Source organism: Chrysochloris asiatica, unplaced genomic scaffold (genome assembly GCF_000296735.1).
Source record: "Chrysochloris asiatica unplaced genomic scaffold, ChrAsi1.0 scaffold00027, whole genome shotgun sequence".
Lineage (NCBI taxonomy): Eukaryota > Metazoa > Chordata > Mammalia > Afrosoricida > Chrysochloridae > Chrysochloris > Chrysochloris asiatica.
The window spans coordinates 17,092,239-17,109,955 of record NW_006408545.1 but is presented as its reverse complement, the minus strand read 5'-3'; the positions used below and the strand labels follow the sequence as shown (position 1 = coordinate 17,109,955).

The 17,717-nt window shown below is 41.9% G+C and overlaps 1 protein-coding gene across 1 annotated transcript in view; it reads right to left on the bottom strand.

Annotated features, from left to right (window-relative positions):
• The window catches only part of DDO (D-aspartate oxidase), a 36,866-nt gene extending 21,479 nt beyond the window's left edge, over nucleotides 1–15,387 (bottom strand). Inside the window, exons 1-4 of the mRNA XM_006839932.1 lie at nucleotides 15,347–15,387; nucleotides 8,923–9,098; nucleotides 4,112–4,220; nucleotides 1,383–1,559 (exon numbers count right to left, since the gene is read on the bottom strand). Of these exons, the coding sequence (XP_006839995.1) occupies nucleotides 1,383–1,559; nucleotides 4,112–4,220; nucleotides 8,923–9,094 (458 nt within the window). The 5' untranslated portion in view covers nucleotides 9,095–9,098; nucleotides 15,347–15,387. The remainder of the gene's footprint in view (nucleotides 1–1,382; nucleotides 1,560–4,111; nucleotides 4,221–8,922; nucleotides 9,099–15,346) is intronic.
• Nucleotides 15,388–17,717: the final 2,330 nt, after the last annotated feature.

The following is a 17,717-nucleotide window of genomic DNA, read 5'->3' as shown; positions in this document are numbered from 1 at the left end:
AAAAAACTGACTGGATGGCATGTAACACCAACAACAGTATTGTATTTATGGAAGAGATGCAAATTATTGTGTAAATGTCAGGAAAAGGACTTGAAGCAAGCAGTGTCCTTGTTCTTTGGGAACACACATGGAAGCATTTAGGAATAAAGGAACATCATGTCTGCAACAAGCAGTTCTGAAAAGAGAGAGACATGTGTGTAGAGAGAAGGAAAGAGAAAGAGACAAATGATAAAGCAAATGTTAGGAATCTGGATAAAACTACCCTAATAGACAATAAATGCCTTAACTCAGCACTCAACTTTTACCCTTCTTTTTTGACCAGAGTTCAGCACAGTACTAGGCATATGCCTAGTACGCACTCTACAAAGATTTGTGGAATTTATGAACTATATGAATCAATTATCCTAGGACTCCTGGTGTGGTGCTGTAGGATCAGCACTGGACTGCAAATCACAAGGTGGGCAGTTCAAACCTACCAGCTGCTCTTCAGAAATCCTATATGAGGTCACTACAAGTTGGAATGGACTCAAACAGCACTTAACAACAACAACATTTAAATGCTAGAACCAGGTCACTATTGATAGTGCTTTCTTCAAGTCCTTGTCCTAACATTTACACAATAATTTACATTGTTCTTGGGGGCTGAAAGAGTCAACGTTCCATAAATCACAACAAATCCACAATTTCCAGACTAAACAAAAGAGAAGTTTTTGATGTGCCTTGTCCAGTTTCCTAAGTAACAAAGCCAAAATGCAAATTCAACGTAATTTTGGCTGATTTCGTGTCTGTCCGTTTGTTCTACTGTAGTGACTTGTATGCTGCTATGATACTGGAGTCCTGATATGGTGCTGTAGGATAAGTATGGGATTGTTAATCACAAGGTTGGCAGTTCAAACCCACCGTCAACTCTTGGAAACTCTATACATGGTTGCTATGAATCGGAACCAACTCCACAGCACTTAGCAATGACAACAAAGCTACTGGAAGCTACATCACTGACATTTCAAATACCAGCAGGGTCAGCCATGGGAGACAGGTTTCAGCAACAATTCCAGGATAAGACAGACTAGGAAGAAAGACCTGACAATCTAGTTCTAAAATTTAACGAATAAGAACCCTATGGACCACAAAATAGTGTCCAATATAGTGCTGGCAGGTGTAAAGGTTACAGCCTAGGAGATCCTATGGGACAATTCACACGGGGTCACTATGAGCTGGAATCTACTCAAGGGTTCCTAACAACAACAACAACCATTTGTTGCAAGAGAATCCAAAAGAGCTCTGAAGGACCACAGAAGTACTTTCAACATGTATTTTATGAATAAACTAAGAAATGACTTGTGACAGATAAAAAGAAGCAGTAAAGAGCCATTTCAACTCACTTTTTCTCCAACCAGGGAAGGTAGGAAGGGCTTTCACATTTCAGAGTTGTAAAAGCCTGGCCAAACACATGTTGAGGGAATTTCTTCAGCTCAGACTCAGTCATCTTTCGAAATCCCAGAACCACGTCAGCCCAGAATGGTATTTCTTCGGTAGGAAGATTTCGAAATATCTGCCAACTCAAACACATTAGGTGGAAATTTTTCCTGAATTCTTGTGAAATAACAGATGGTAGTGAACTCCCTATGCTCCTTACCAAGCCTTTTTTTTTTAAGTACACTTTATTTTTATAGGTTTACAGGAAAACTGCACAAAGAAGAAAGTACAGAGTTCTATATGCCTCTCCTCTCCCCCTGCATCCATTTCTCCTACTAGTAACACCCCTCTGGTACATTTGTTACCATTGATAAACCAATATTGATAGCTTCTTATTAACTCAAGTCCATAATGTGTACTACTGTTCACTCTTTGTCACACAGTGCTATGGGTTTTTATCTTCAAAGCATTTTTTGAAAGTACACTTGCTCTTAACGTCAAGAGAAAAAAATCTATTTCTTCCCTGCTCTTGGGTTTAGATAAGGCAAAACTTGAATTTAAAATGTTCCTGGTTTGGAGAATAAGACATTTTTTAAAAGTAACAGGTTTTTTAATGATTGAATTTAATTTTCTTTGTATTAAAACTTTTTGCACAGATTTTCCTTATTTACTTCTGACTATTATGGAGTCCTAAGGAGCTCTGGTAGCATAGTGGTTATGAATTGGGCTGTTAACCTCAAGGTTGGCAGTTCGAAACTACCAGCTGTTCTGTGGGAGAAAGATGAGGCTTTCTGCTCCCGTAAAGATTTATAGCCTCGGAAACCCTGTACAGGGTCACTATGAGACAGAACCAACTCCACAGCACACAACAACAACAATTATGGAGTCCTGGTGTTGCACTGCAGGAAATGTCAGTTTGAACAGCAAGGTCGGTGGTTCGGACCTACCAACTGCTCTTCAGAAACCCAGGACAGGGTCACTATGAGTCAGAACCAACCTGATGGCACTTAACAACAACAATGCCATTGTGGCACTGTTGGATAACCACTGGACCACAACATAGGATTGAATTGCAAGGTCGGCAGTTCAAACTCACCAGCTGCTATTTGGAAACCCTATCCAGGGTGGATATTAGTCAGAACTGACTAGACGGCACACAACAACATCAAATGACTTTCTGAGGGAAAGATGTTCTGTTTTGCACAATGCTTTGTATACATTGTAAACAAAACATCAAAAGACTAACCGTAACCCTCCATGCTGAACAGAATCTCTATGTTGGGGTGAAAAATATTGAAAGTGCCATTGGCTGCCAAAAGAACCAATAGATCCATTTTGGAAGACGTGCAGCCAGAGTGCTCCTTGGAGGCCAAGATGGCCAAACGTCATCTCTCATACTTCAGGCATATTGTCAGGAGGGACATGTTACTGGAGAAGGATATCATGTTTGGTAAGGTGGAGAGTCACAGAAAAAGAGGATAGATTAGCCAAGTGGCAGCATCTATGGACTCAAGTGTGCCAACAGTGGTGCTATTGGCCCAGGATCAGGAAGTGTTTCGTTCTGCTGTGCATATGGTCGCTATGACTCGGTACCGACTCAGTGGCACCTAACAACAACTCCTTGGAAACCCTATACAGAGTTGTTATGATTCGTAACCGACTCAATGACACTTAAAAACAACAACAGTTTCCCTGCCTCTTTATCTTTTCATTTTTGCTTTAGAGTAAATGTTGACCTTTTGGTCTCATGTTGTTGTTAAGTGCCGACGAGTTGGTTCTGACTCATAGAGACCTGTATAGTGTTTCTAAGGCTGTAAATCTTTGTGAGAACAGAAAGCTCCCTCTTACTCCTGCTGAGCGGTTGGTGGACTCGAACTGCCAACCTTGTGGTTTGCAGTCTAGTGCTTATCCTACAGAACAATCAGAACACAACAGAAGAGAATGTTGATACATTGCGAAAAATGTAATGAATGTCACCGAACAACTTCCATGGAATCGTCAATGGGAACTTGACTTAATGTGTAAACTTTCTTAACACAATAAAGTGCTATTGAAAAGCAAGAAAACAAAGCAGTCCCTGTGTAAGCTGTGACTGGTGTGCTGCACTGGGCCTTCCTTCTGTCTGTCTCCTTCTGCATAGTCTCCCTGAGCTAGATTGCAGTCTTTCAAAGCATCAGCAACATCTATAAACTTGACACTGGCAAAGCTGCGTCCCCAGCCCTGTCCTCGTTCTTGAGCTCTGAAAACACGCTATCAACTGTAGACCAGCTGTTGATCATCAGCTTCCACCATGAACTAACTTATTTTGAGGTTGGTCATCAACCCTTGGAGGACCTCTGGAATATACCTGGTCCAACGATCACTACACGTTGCTTCACTGGGTCCATATAACCCAAACTCAGCATTTGTCTGTTATGTAGTTTCGTGGCTGTATTTGCAAATCAGTGCATATTCCCTGAGGAAACTTATAATGGTATTTGTGATGAGAAGCCATAATGGTTGTTTGTTGTTACAAAGTGGAATACCATAATTCGTCTTTCCTAAATTCTTTGGAGTAAAGCCTAAAGCGTTCTTTCTAATTCCTCCTACTTCAGCACTTTGCTGACAGAAGACACTCTATAAATATTTTATGTTGAGCTCTTGTGTTTGTTAAGGTAATTGAAATTCTAAAATAACTTTTGATTTCCTCTCTTACCCAGACACCAGATGAACACCAGCGTCTCCAGCCTCTGAGGAATTGGCGATTGCAAACAGGTGATCAAAAGTCTCTCTAAACCATTGCTTCTGCTTGTGAACAGATATATCTACAGTCATGGAAAAAGCAAAGTGGGACAGAGTAGAAAATGATGATAATTACTCCACTTCAGATAAACTCCATCCTAGAAATTGGGAAATAAAATATTCAGGAAGAAGCATTTAAAAGTACTAAATCACAGTGGAGAATCCATCAGAGACCAGAGCTTTATTTGCATCTACTCAGATAACAAACTACATAGGAGAAATCAACCAATTGGAGTAAATGTAACATGGGAAGTCAGATAGAAGGTGAGTGTTGGGCTAGGTATATTCCAGAGGTCTTCAAAGTGTTGGTGACCAACCTCAACATAAGTTAGTTTATGGCTGAGGCATCCAGCTGACCCACAGTTGATACTTAGGAGAAAGGCTAAGGGTCCCTTTCTGGGGATGAGGTAGTGAAAACATGATGAGTGACAAGGGGATGTCCAGAGAACCCACCCTCCTGAAACAAGGGAGTAGGGTCTGTATTGTGGAGGTGAGCTTCTGGGAAAGGCCCTGCTGGCTTTCCCAACCAGAGCTACCATTTCTCCACAGTCCTCCACACCATGGGATCATGGACCAGTGAAGAGCAGCGTTCTTTCGGCCAGCCAAATGCCACCTCTCCCTCAAACTCTGTGTTTCAACACTCCCCAGGCCCCAGGCATCCTCGTCAGAACACAAGGGGTTAGACCCAGACAGCACCTGGAAGACTGCCAGGCTTGTCAGTGAGGACATAAGGGGCAAAGTTCAAACACAAAAATGCACGTGTCCATGTGGGCACAGAGAACAAGCATAATCCAGAGCACCAATGAATCCAGCTCTAGGTGGTGTCTTTGGTTGTCTGATCTTTGTGAAAGGGTCAGGATGGAGAACAGAAATAAATCACCTGTAACCCTGAGGGGGTATTATGGGAGGGATAGTGACAGAGGAGATGAGGGACTGCAGCCAACAGCAAACTGGGTCAGCTCTGCTGAAAGAGTTGTTGTTGTTAAGTGCCGTTGAGTCGGTCCGACCCATAGTGACCCTGTACAGGGTTTCCGAGGGTGTAAATCTTTACAGGAGTAGAATGCCTCATCTTTCTCCCGTGGAGCAGCTGGTAGTTTTGAACCGCTGACCTTAAGGTTCGCAACCCGATTCGTAACCACTACGCTACCAGAGCTCCTGGAAGAGCTGCTGGAAGAGATGCCCCTGGAATTCACAGTAGAGCTGGAAAGGCCCTGCAGATAATTGTGCTTCCAGACACAGTTTTCGGGTCTATGAGAACATTTCAGTAGCAGGGTTTTAAAACAATTGACTTGTTATAGAGTCAGTAACTATTTCTGTAGCAGTGGATCTGTTCTGCCTTTAACGTGTGCCCACTTGGACTTAACAATGTATTCCCAAACTGCAGACTCAGACTGTTGATTTGAAAATAATGAAGAAATAAATGAGTTGCAGAGCAAGCTAAATTAGACCTCATATTCATGAGCTCCAGCAATCTACGCTAATGTATTGGAGTTGTACTGAAATCATCCCCTGTTTCCATCCTAAAACCAAACCAAACTTAATGTTAACAAGTTGATTTTAACTCATGGCACCTCTAAAGGACAGAGAAAAACTGCCCTTTAGGGTTTCCAAGATGTAATCTTTATGGAAGCAGACTACCACATTTTGATTCCGCAGAATGACTGGTGAATTCAAACCATCTCTTTCAGTTAGCAGCCAAGTGCTTAACTACTGCATCACCAGGTTCCTTGTTTCTACTCCAGAGCCCCCAAATAGTGGCTGAGATTCATATGTTGCCAAAGTCATTCCCAAGATCAGATGATTCCAGTTCAACTGGTTAGAGCAAGTCTATCGATCTAATTCATGTTTAATACAGTAAAAGACCCTTGTAGCTAGTCCTGCTCTACCCACTGCTGTGTAGCTATCAGGAGACTGGGGTGCCCTGACACACAGACTCTGAGGGAGAGGTGGCATTTGGCTGGCCGAGAGAATGCTGCTCTTGGCTGGTCCATGATCCCATGGTGTGGAGAGCTGTAGAGAAATGGTAGCTCTGGTTGGGAAAGCCAGCAGGGTCTTTCCCAGAAGCTCACCCCCACAATGCAGACCCTACTCCCTTGTTTCAGGAGGGTAGGTTCCCTGGATCTCCCCTTGTGACTCATCATGTTTTCATTAACCCACCCCCAGGAAGGGACCCCAAACCTTTTATCCTAAGTATCAACTGTAGGTCAGCTGGATTTCTCAGCCATGAATACTGGTTCAGGAGAACCCGCCCCCTGGCCACAAAGAGAGCACTCTAGCCTGGGTGATCTGAATAAGCACTCTGATGAATCTTCTTTGAAGATGATTCCATGACTACCAGCAACCTTCTGACCACTCACTCAGGCCTGGTGTGAGCAAGGGGGCTCCTGAAAAATGCACATGAGAACTCAGGTCATGTACAAGGTGCCCAGACAAATAACATCTGGAAAGCACAGCAGGTTCTTTATATAGCTTCTGAAAAGAAGGTCTCAAGGGGTGCACCAGCTTCATCAGTGTTAACAAAACCAAATTCCTGAACCTATAAAGCCATGGGGGCTACCTTTCCCACTCTAGAATAAGTTGGATTTTTTTCTCTGTTAGGTGAAACAGGGAGTCTCTGGACTAGGAAACATCAAGCTGAAGTGAGGGCAGGGATGCCATACTGAAAATAAAAGGGCTAAGGAAATACATGTCAACTGCATGCTAAGACCCCACCCCTCTTCTGTCTTTGCCTTCTAGAATGCTGGAATCCAGGATATCACCCTTGCTAGCCAGGAAACAGAATCCTTTTATTTGGGGAACAAGATCAGCACAAGAAAAAAATGACTTAAATATAATGACATTAGTGGTGCCCCAACTAAATGATCTCCCGTCTTGACTACAGAAAGGCCCACAGGCAACAAGCCCTAAGTAAGTGCTCAGAAATTCCCATCAACTGTTTCAGGTCCTGCTCTTAAATGTCAGCAGACAGGTGAAAATTACCACACAGCCAAGGAAAACTCCAACGTGAAAAATGGCAACAAAAACATCCAACAGAAAGATGCAACAGAAACTATACAGAGAGAAGAAACACAAACTTTATTAGTATCTTCAGAAAGAGAAGAAAAGATACTGCAATCAAATCATAAAAACAGGATAATAAAAAGGGAAATTTGGAGAACAAAAAAGTTACATAACATAAAAAAAAAATTGGAGTCGATATTTAGAAATTTAATAGGAAGATAAAAGTGAGGAAATATCCCAGAAAGCTAAAGCAAATGAAAAAGAGGTAGAAATAGGAGGGAGTCCGGGGAGAAGCTAAGAGATTTGGAGGGCCTGTCTAAGAGATGCAGACTACAGCAATTCCAGAGAGCGAGACATGCACATCAGACGGGGCCACGCCAGCAAATGAGCAACTCTAATACCGCTTTCTGAACCACAGGCCACAAGTTTCCCTAGTAAAAGGGCAAGGCAATTGTCATATTCCATATTGCTAGCAGGTTTAAAAAAAAAAACAAAAAAAAAAACTCTTGTAAACTGACTATCTAAACCATGTGTATGTATAACTTCTTTTTATAAAAAGACCTTAAATTTAAAGGAAAAAGAGAAACTGAAATGAGGCAATGAATATGTATCTCATATGCTGCAAAGTGATCTTTGGTTTGTTTGGTACTATTTCCCACCCTTGCCCATCTCATGTGAAGAAAACAGGACTAGAAACGATGCATGGACATGCTAAACAATTTATGCATCTTCAGACCTAGATATCTACTGACTGTTTTTGTACTGACTTAGAAGTTAGGATCATTTTAGTCCCATTACAAGCAATCTCTAACTTTATGGTCATTACTGGTGCCAATGGAAAGAGAATTATCATTACTGTGATAATGTGGTCATTATTAGTGTTGTTCACTAAATAGTTCTGATTCTCCATCTTCTATGATGTTTATAGAATTGCACTTTTAACCTCCTTCAGAAGGGACACACTCTTCCAATGGATGATGATGATGATGATTACATTGTATTACTGACACCAGACTCTCCAGAGTTCTTGAGGTACAGCTACTGAGGACATTCAAGATGGCAGCGGCTCCATCACCTTGGATCCCTAAGAGATGAGCAGAACCCTTACCAATGCTCTATCGATACATTTGTTGGTTGTTTTTCTCCTTCAAGACAACTGGGCCTTTCCTAAGAGACAACCCAATAGGATGCAGCTATGGATTGAGTTATGTCCCATATGGATTGGATCCTATACCTGTTTAGGAATGAGAAATTTTTGTTTTGCTAATAAGGCCATATCCTGTAATCCTGTTTAGGAATGAGGAATTTTTGTTTTGCTAATAAGGCCATATCAGTGTAGGGTATGTCGTAAATCTCATCACTTCCGAGTTATAAGGAGCAGCACAGATGGAGGAGCAAGCAGACACAGTAATGAGAAACACAAACTGAGAAAGGCAGACGCACACGTAAGAACCAAGGAAGTAAGGAAGGTCAGGGTTAAGACAAGGACCAGAGCAAACAGAGGGCCTTTCCCTCCAGCTAGTGCCCTAAGTTTGGTCTTTTAGCCTCGCAAACTGTGAGAAAATTATTTTTTTTTTCCTTTTAAAGCCATCCATAATGGTATTTCTGTAGCAGAAGCACTAAGAAATGAACATAGATGTTAAAATTGTTGCCATATCCAGCAGTCTTTGTGAACAGAATCCCATCAATTTCCATTCTAACAGCAGAAGCTGAAATCTCTCTCACCTGCATAAGTGTGAGGAATAAGCATTCCAGCTGCAACATCACTGGTGGTGTGCGGCGTGAACTTGTCTGAGATCACTGTGACGGAGCTCCTCGGGACCACATTGGAAATGCACAGCGCTGTGGAAAGCCCAACCACACCTGCCCCAACAACTGCAATCTGCATTACATCCATGGGCCTGCCAGGAGAGAACACGGAGCTGTGAATTTGGGTGGAAGTTTGGCCCTAAAGCTCCTCCCCTTAGGTCTGCAATCTCTCAGCATCAGACCTTTACTGAAGATGTTTCTCAGATAAAGAGGACATCCATTCAGCTCTTCTCTCCATTAAGTGCCATGTTGTGGGCATCAAGGCCTCTAGGGGCATTAGCCACAGGTTGGCCTTTAGAACCCATAGCAAATAAGAAAGTACGCATTTTAGGAAAGATTTCTTCTCATTCTCTCCCCTTTCACCAACCGCGTTTCTCTATGAGCACAGTGTAGAGAAGTTTGGTGAAGTAAACAAGGTAAACAAAGGCAGCAGAGCTACAATCTCTGTCCCCAGAAACCACTGGAGCCATCGAGAGAGCATGACCTGTGAGTCCTTTAGAACTCAATTCTTGATGTTTAGAAACTTGTTAAGTACGACAACATTACAGATATCTGTGCAACTGAACTCATCTCCTCTCCTCTTCATTCTCACTGGAAATCAGCTCTCCTTTCCACCTTCCCCACCTTAGTCCTTGCCACCACCCTGAACCTTGGAGAACATTGTTTCCAGATAAGGACACATGTACTGGTTCCGTACGTAACCTGTGAATTGGCTCTGGTCTCCTAACCTCTACTCCCTTGTCTGGAAATCCCTACACACACCCCAAAATCCTGCCGCTATCAAGTCAATTCCAACTCATGATGACCCTCTAGGACCGAGTAGAGGAGCTCTGGTGGCGTAGGGATTGTGAATCGGGTTGCTAACCTCAGGGTCAGCAGTTTGAAACTACCAGCTGTTCCGCAGGAGAAAGATGAGGCTTTCTGCTTCCGTGAAGATTTACAGCTTCGGAAACCCTGTACAGGCTCTCTATGAGTCGGAACCGACTCCACCGCACATAACAACAACAACAGGACAGAGTAGAACTGTCCCATCAGGTTTCTAAAGCTGTCATTATTATGGAAGCTGGTGGGTTTGAGCCACTGATCATTGGGCTAGCAACCAGGTGCTTAACCACTGCATCATCGGGGCGCCTACTCTGTAAAGCCGACCAAATGAATTCTTTATTAGGTCCTTTAGGTTGTGAACAAGAGGGACACATTGAGGTTGACACAAAACAGGGGCTCCTTGTGAGGGGCCATAGGGAAACACAGGAAGTTGGCATTTCAGGAACCTCCCTTGAAGACTGGCACTCAGTGTGGGATCTAGGGAGTTGTTAAGGGTCCAACACCTTCCCTCACCCCCTGTACAGCAGGAGTTCAGTGAGCATGGCTCCAGCATTTGGATTTGACTCATAGACACATTGTGTAGGGTTTCTAAGGAGTAGCTGGTGGGTTTGAACTACTGACCTTGAGCTAACAGTCCAATGTTTATCCTACAGCACCACACCAGGCATCCCTGTAATGGTTAGAGCTGTCATTATTACCCAATCACAATGATGCTTAGAGTCACATGATATCTACACAACTTTCTAGCATGCACTACTGTATTCATTGCTGCTATTGTATTTATAATGACTGATTTTATTGTGTTTTAGCTATAATATTATGGCAAGTAGTATTTGTTAACCTATATCAAAAGCTTTTAGAGAATGGGATCACAATTAAAGGAAAAGGAGAAAAAATTTCAAAGGCTTTCACTCAATAACTAATTAACAATGTTGTAGGTCAGTGCAGAAAGATTTTCCAAAGCAATTTTTTAAGAATTCATATAATCTAAGAGATATTACTTATAAGTTATTTGCAACTATGCACATACTATGCTGATTAAAATGGAAAATAAACTTAGATGCATAACGATTATTGACTATATAGCTCTTAGATAATCAAGTAGAGAAATTGACCATTTAAAACATGAAAAGTAGGGGAAAATGCTATGTGTCATGATGCTCTTAGATGCTGTCGAGTTGGTTCTAACTCATAGCGTCCCTATTCACAACAAAACAAAGCACTGTCTAGTCCTGTACCAGTTGTTACATTTGAGCCCATTGCTGCTGCCACTGTGCCAGTCCATCTCATTGAGAGTCTTCCTCTTTTTCACTGATCTTCCGCTTAACCAAATATAATGTTCTTCTCCAGGGATGGGTCCCCTCTGACATATTTGAAGTATGAGAGCAGAAGTTTCACCATCCTGGCTTCTAAGGAGTGTTCTGGTTCTACTTCTTCCAAGACAGAGTTATTTGTTTTCTGGAAGCCAATGGTCCTTTCAATATTTTTCTCCAACACTGTAACTCAAATGCATAAATTCTTCTATAGTCTTCTTTATTCATTGTCCTCTGAGGCTATTGAAAATACTATGGCTTGGGTCTAATATACTTTAGTACTCAAACTGATATCTTTGTTCTTGAACACTTTAAAGAAGTCTTGTGCAGCATATTTGCCTAATGCAATACAGCATTTGATTTTTTGCTACCCTGAATGTTGATTGTGGCTCCAAGCAAAATGAAGTCTTTGAAAACTGTGATCTTTTCTCCATTTATCACACTGTTATTTATTGGTCCAATTGTGTGGATTTTTGTTTTATTTACACGGATGTACAATACTGAAGGCTGTAATCTTTCATCTTAATCAGTATTTTAAGTCCTCCTCACTTCTAGCCAACAAGGTTGTATCATCTGCATATCAACATGTTGTTGTTAAGTGTTGTCAAGCTGGTTCTGACTCATAGCAATCCAGTGTAGGATTTCCAAGTAGCTACTGGAGAGTTTGAACCATCAACACTGTGGTTCAAACCTGGACTTATCCAGCACCTGCCTCTCATCACCAAGCATCACACCAAGCATCAGACTAAGACTCCATATCCAGCATAGAGATACTAGACCCAAATGGAAGAAATGAGGAAGTAAAAAAGCTGAAGAGAATATTTCAAAGGGCGGCTCAAAAAGATAAATTCAAGTATTATAATGAAATGTGCAAAGACGTGGAGTTAGCAAACCAAAAGTAAAGAATAAGCTCAGCATTTCTCAAGCTGAAAGAACTGAAGACAAAAAATTCAAGTCTCAGCTTGCAATATTGAAGGATTCTATGGGTAAAATATTGAATGAGAGAGCATCAAAAGAAGATAGAAGGAATGCACAGAATCTCACGGTACCAAAAAGAAATGGTCCATATTCAACCATTTCTAGAGGTAGCATATGATCAAAAGCCGATGGTATTAAAGAAAGAAGTCCAAACTGCATTGAAGGCATTGGCAAAAAGCAAGGCTTCAGGAATTGACAGGATACATATTGAAATCTGACGCAGCACTGGAGGTACTCATTCATCTCTGCCAAGAAATTTGGAAGGTAGTTACCTGGCCTACTGATGGGAAGAGATCCGTATTTGTGCCCATTCCAAAGATAGGTGATCCAGCAGAATGTGGAAATCATCAAATAATATCATTAATATCACATACCAGTAAAATTTTGCTAAAGATAATTTTAAAATGGCTGCAACAGTAAGTACATCAACAAGGAACTGCTAGAAATGCAAGCCAGATTCAGAAGAGAACGTGGAATGAGGGAAATCAGGTCTGACGTTAAATGGATCTTGCTGAAAGCAGAGAATACCAGAAAAATGTTTGCTTACTTGTGCTTTATGGACTATGCAAAAGCTTTTGATAATGTGGATCATGACAAGCTATGGACAACATTGCAAATAATAGCCTTTTTAAAGTTTTTTTTAAAAATCACTGTATAGCAAATATACATCTGATTTTAATAAAAATTTCAGGATTTAAATTTGAATTATGCTTTAAAAATGACATTAAAACTTATATTTGATAGAACATATTCATTAGATTAACATTTTAGTTTTTTTTTTTTTCAAATATTGTCAATTTATCATTTTTTAATTGTGTGTGGATATTCCACCATGTCACATGGAATGCATAAATCAAAATGGTGAAGTGGATGTCAGCAAAGGAAGGCAAGAGAAACAAGAATTACATCACTCAAAACACTTGCTGTATCCGTATTTCAATATGTCAAAAGTTCAGATGATGGCCAGGGCTCATCAAAAGACATGCTTGTCATCTCATCAGGTAAAGCTGATTCTGATGCTAGCATGCATTCTGCAGAAAGAGCAGAGTTTGAAGCAGAAGACAGTCCTGGAAATGACTCTAGTCCTGATGCTATAAAGATATGAGTGAGGTTAAAGAGGAAGATTGTCCAATTTTGTATGTTTTTTTTCTGAGAGATACCGGTTCCAGATAATTTTCGGTTTGAAATCATTAAAAGGGGAAGTGCTTCTTTCCAGAACAGTGATGGATCATTCAGAGCTGTGGGAAGGCAAGATGCAAAAGCAAAAGGAGATAGATGGGCACCAGCTTTCAAAAGACTGGCTCTACAAGGTGAAGCCAAATTCTGCGGTCAGGGATTCACTTGTCAGGAAGAATTTATACTGTTTTTGCTGCCAGCTGTTTGCTGCTAGTGGTAGAGATACAACATCCAAACCTGTGACTGAGTTTCAGAAGTAGTAGAAACTGAGCCCGAAGTACATATGAAACATCCATATGAGAACTTGTGCTGGCATGGAAAATGGAGAACTTTGGCTGCAGGGCTGAGGCTGTGCAGAACCATTGATGCCTAAACTATTGCTTTGAGGGAGATGAAAAAGAAGAGGTGGAGGGACACTTGCACAGATTACTTGACATCACACGGTGTCTTGTCAAGCAGAATTTGGTCGTGCATAGCCACAAGGAAGATGAGTCTTTATTAAATCCAGGAAACTTTCTTGAGGTGGTTGAGATGCTTTCAAGTATGATCCACTGTTGAAAAAGAACCTAATGAGATGAAGGCAGAGCTTCTGTAAATTGGAAGTATCAGTCTCTTATCTTGCACCAATAACTCAGAATGAGTTCTGGCACCTCATGTGAAAGAAAAGCTTGCCATGGACCTGAACCTGCAAGGTACTATAGAATCATGTTCAACCACACACCTGACATATCACGTATTGATCATGTGTCCTAAGTGATTAGTTATGATAAAACAGCAAGAGGTAAGTTGAAGTGAAAGAAGTCTTTCTAGGATTTCTCCATCATTACCTCCAAGGAGCGTATTGACTAGTCCTCCAAGACAGACAGACCTATTTGTTCTGGCAGTCCATGGCACTTACCATATTCTTCTCCAACACTATAATTCAAATGCATTGATTCTTTTATGATCTTCCTTATTCATTGTCCAACTTTCGAAAATACCATTCCTTCTCCTGCATGTCATTATACATAGATCACCATTGTTGCAGGATTATTTAAGTCTATTGCCTTTAACTCTTGCACTCTTCCCAGTGTCTTCCCCTGCTTCCATCATTTTTTGCTGACCTGCCTCTCATTGTATATTGCCTTCCCCTTTTCCCGAGTTCACATGTGTCCACCCTCCAATTAGTAATATACTCTTCCTTTCCCTGAATACCATTATATTCAATGAAATACAGGAATTACAATTAATGAGTAGCATTTGTACAAAAAAACATTACTAAGGATTCTGCATGGCCTTGGTATGGGAGGAGATCACTGGAGGGATGGGGTGGGGAGACCATGAGTTACTGCGCTGGGTGACTCTAGCCTTAATATCAACTACATGCTATCACTATTGGACAAAATATAAGCACCAGACCCATATATTGGCCTATAGCAGTTTATAAATCTTCTGCCCTTACAACAGTTGCCCTTTCCTATTCAAAAAGCAATAGCCAGAGCATTGGGCCACATGGTACAAACCACAGCTACCCACATGTAAGATGTGCCTTTTCTCAGAAGTTGGTGGGTCTGTGAAGGGGCTGACTTGTGAGACTTACTATCAGTGCCCTCTGCCCTGAAGTACTCGTACTATGAGACTTGAAGTTTCCAAAGCTACCATTATTTCTCAAGCAGTATGGGCATTGCTACAGCTGTGAGTTTATCTGATAGTGCCCAGTGAGTTGGCTAGCTGAGAAGGAACAGGGTTGCTAGGGCAGAGAGAAGAGAAGGGAAGGATCTGAGCAAGAGGCAGACCTGAGGAAGGGAGCCCGCTTTGGCTCCCCGGAAGTGAAAGACTGCCACTTGTCTCCTTACTGGCCACTGTTTCACATCACCTCCCAACAACTTTCTCAAAATAGCTCTAATAAAATTGAAGTTCTGTAGCTAACAATAACTAGCTGCCAAGGAGGAAAGGAGCAAGCCAAGTGGTGGCCTGTTCATCTTGTGATTTGATCCCATCAAGACACCCCCAGGTCCCCTTAGTATGTACAGAATGACCCTGAGTTGAAAGCAGGAGGATTAAAGTACCTGTCTCAGAAAGAGTGGCCTTGGAACCCACTGAAAGCTCTGGCACCAACACTTGTTTTCCCAGTGAGTGGTTGGTCTAATGCTCTGAGAGAGAGAGAGGCAGAAAAAAAAGCAAAACTGCATCCCATTGGGGAATGCATTAAGGACATCCCCTCTGATCTCACTCTCCATTGGCTCATATGCCTGTTCCTCTGTCACTCATTTCCCTAGAGAAAGCAAATGACCTCATCTTGCAAGCTCAGTGGAGCTGGTGTCTCTGCCAAGCTGCTGGGAGCTGGTTTGCCCTCACCAATCCTTCCCTTTCTAGTTTAAAATCTTTTGTCTCACTGACAGCCTGAGGTTTCTCCAGCTAATTTATAGGTTGGGTGAGTAACTGGTGAAGCTGTCCAAAGTTCAACAAGTTCCTCATGCGTGGCTCCTCTGGGTCAGCTGGTAAGGACAGAATGAAGTCGTTGATCACAAAAATAATGATGCGGTTATAGTTGAGAAAGTTATTCAGGAGATAATCTAGGAGAAGAAGCAAATGGTTCTTTAGCCCACATAATCAAAGAAGGAAACTAATATTGGCTGAGTGACTACTGTGTCCAAGGCATCTTACCTTCAATAAGTTTCTTGTCAGGGAGGCAGTTTATGTAGCAAAACAAAAATAATAATATTGTAGCTAGTATTTATTTCACATTAGACGTGTGCCAGACACATGCACCATACCATCAAATACAACTGTCTGTGAAGTATGTATTATTATTTTGACCCCATCCTATAGATGTGCAAAGAGGTAGTGTGGATTCAGTGCTAGAATGCTCACATTCCATGCGGTAAACTAGAGTTCGATTTCCTGGTCAGTGCACATCAAGCCCAGCCACCAGCCACCTGTCAGTGGAGGCTTGTGTGTTTCTATTGATGCTAAGTAGGTATGCTGTGGGTTAATGCGCCAGACCACAAAGCCATTTGAACTGCAAGGTCGGTGGTTCAAGCTCACCAGCTGCTCCTCGAAAACCCTATACAGGGTCACTATGGGTTGGAACCAACTCAACAGCACTTTACAACAACAACAACAAAGCAGGTTTCAAGAAGAAAGACCTGACAATCTACTTCCTAAAATCAGCCAGTGAGAACGCTATGGTTCACAATGGTCTGACCGGCAATGGATCCTGGAGCTACCATAGGGTTGGGCAGTGTTTTCTTGTGAGTTGGGAGCCAATCCAAGAGCAGCTGGCAACATACATGAGTCAATAGAAGCTCCCACTGCCTAAGAAAGGTCAAGTTCTCACAACTGCTCTTAAGAGGCAAAGCCCAGCCTGAGTGTCAGACTCTATGGCACAAGCTCTTAACAGACTTTGTCCAATGATCAAAGACCATGACTGAACAGGACCACCCACCACATTCTTCTTGGCTGACTGGTGTAGTAGTATACAGAGCTTGGAGAAATAGCATTGTAACAAATTAGGACTGGGCAGGACGACACTGAATGGGATATAGGTAATTTCATTTAATCTCCACAGTCTCAAGAAAGACATGCTTTTATTATCCTGAATTTGGAAGTGAGAATACTGAAGTGACGAGTTTGCTTAAGTGGAAACGCTTAAAGCCAGGCTTTTGTATTCTCAGGCCGCCTGCTCCTCACAGGCCTGTGGAAGTCAAATGAGTGCTCATCCTCAACTAAATAGAACGGAGTGGTAAGATCGCCTGTCTGAAATTTACCTTGCATATGTGATTGGTTCTTTTAGCTTCAATTGCTATACCAAAGTACTCCTGGAAATACTACAATTGGAGACAGATCTGATGTGCTGTCTACTTGTTTTTCAGTTCCAACTCACTGTGCCCCAGGTGTTCAGAGTTGAACTACTCCCTGGAGTTTCCAAGACTCAGCCTTTCCGAAGTAGACTGATGCTGTTGTTAAGAGTCATTGGGTCAGTTCTGACTCAGAGTGATCCTGTATAGGGTTTCTGAAAAGCAGCTGGTGAGTTTGAACCACTAAACAGTTAACAGTTCAGTGCTTATCGTACAGTGCCACAGCAGGGCTCCATACCAGGCCTGTAATACATGATGCCTCTAAGTTCAAATCACCACCCTTTCAGTTAACAGTTATAAGTACTTAACCATTAGTACCACCCAGGACTGTGCCCTGATTAAGTGCCAATTGTTACTAGACAAATATCTTCATATTTTTCAAGTATACCATTAAGAAATGCTGAAGGAGAGAGAACAAACAAGATGGCGGATCGGGTGGACGTATAGCAGAGAGCTCCGCCAACAACAACACAGAATACCCGACAAAGCAGGCTCAGGGGATGGTCCCAGAACTCTGAACCACATATAAAGGAATACTTAGAAGGTTGGAAGACTCACAGCTGGGGGAATTTGTGGCAGA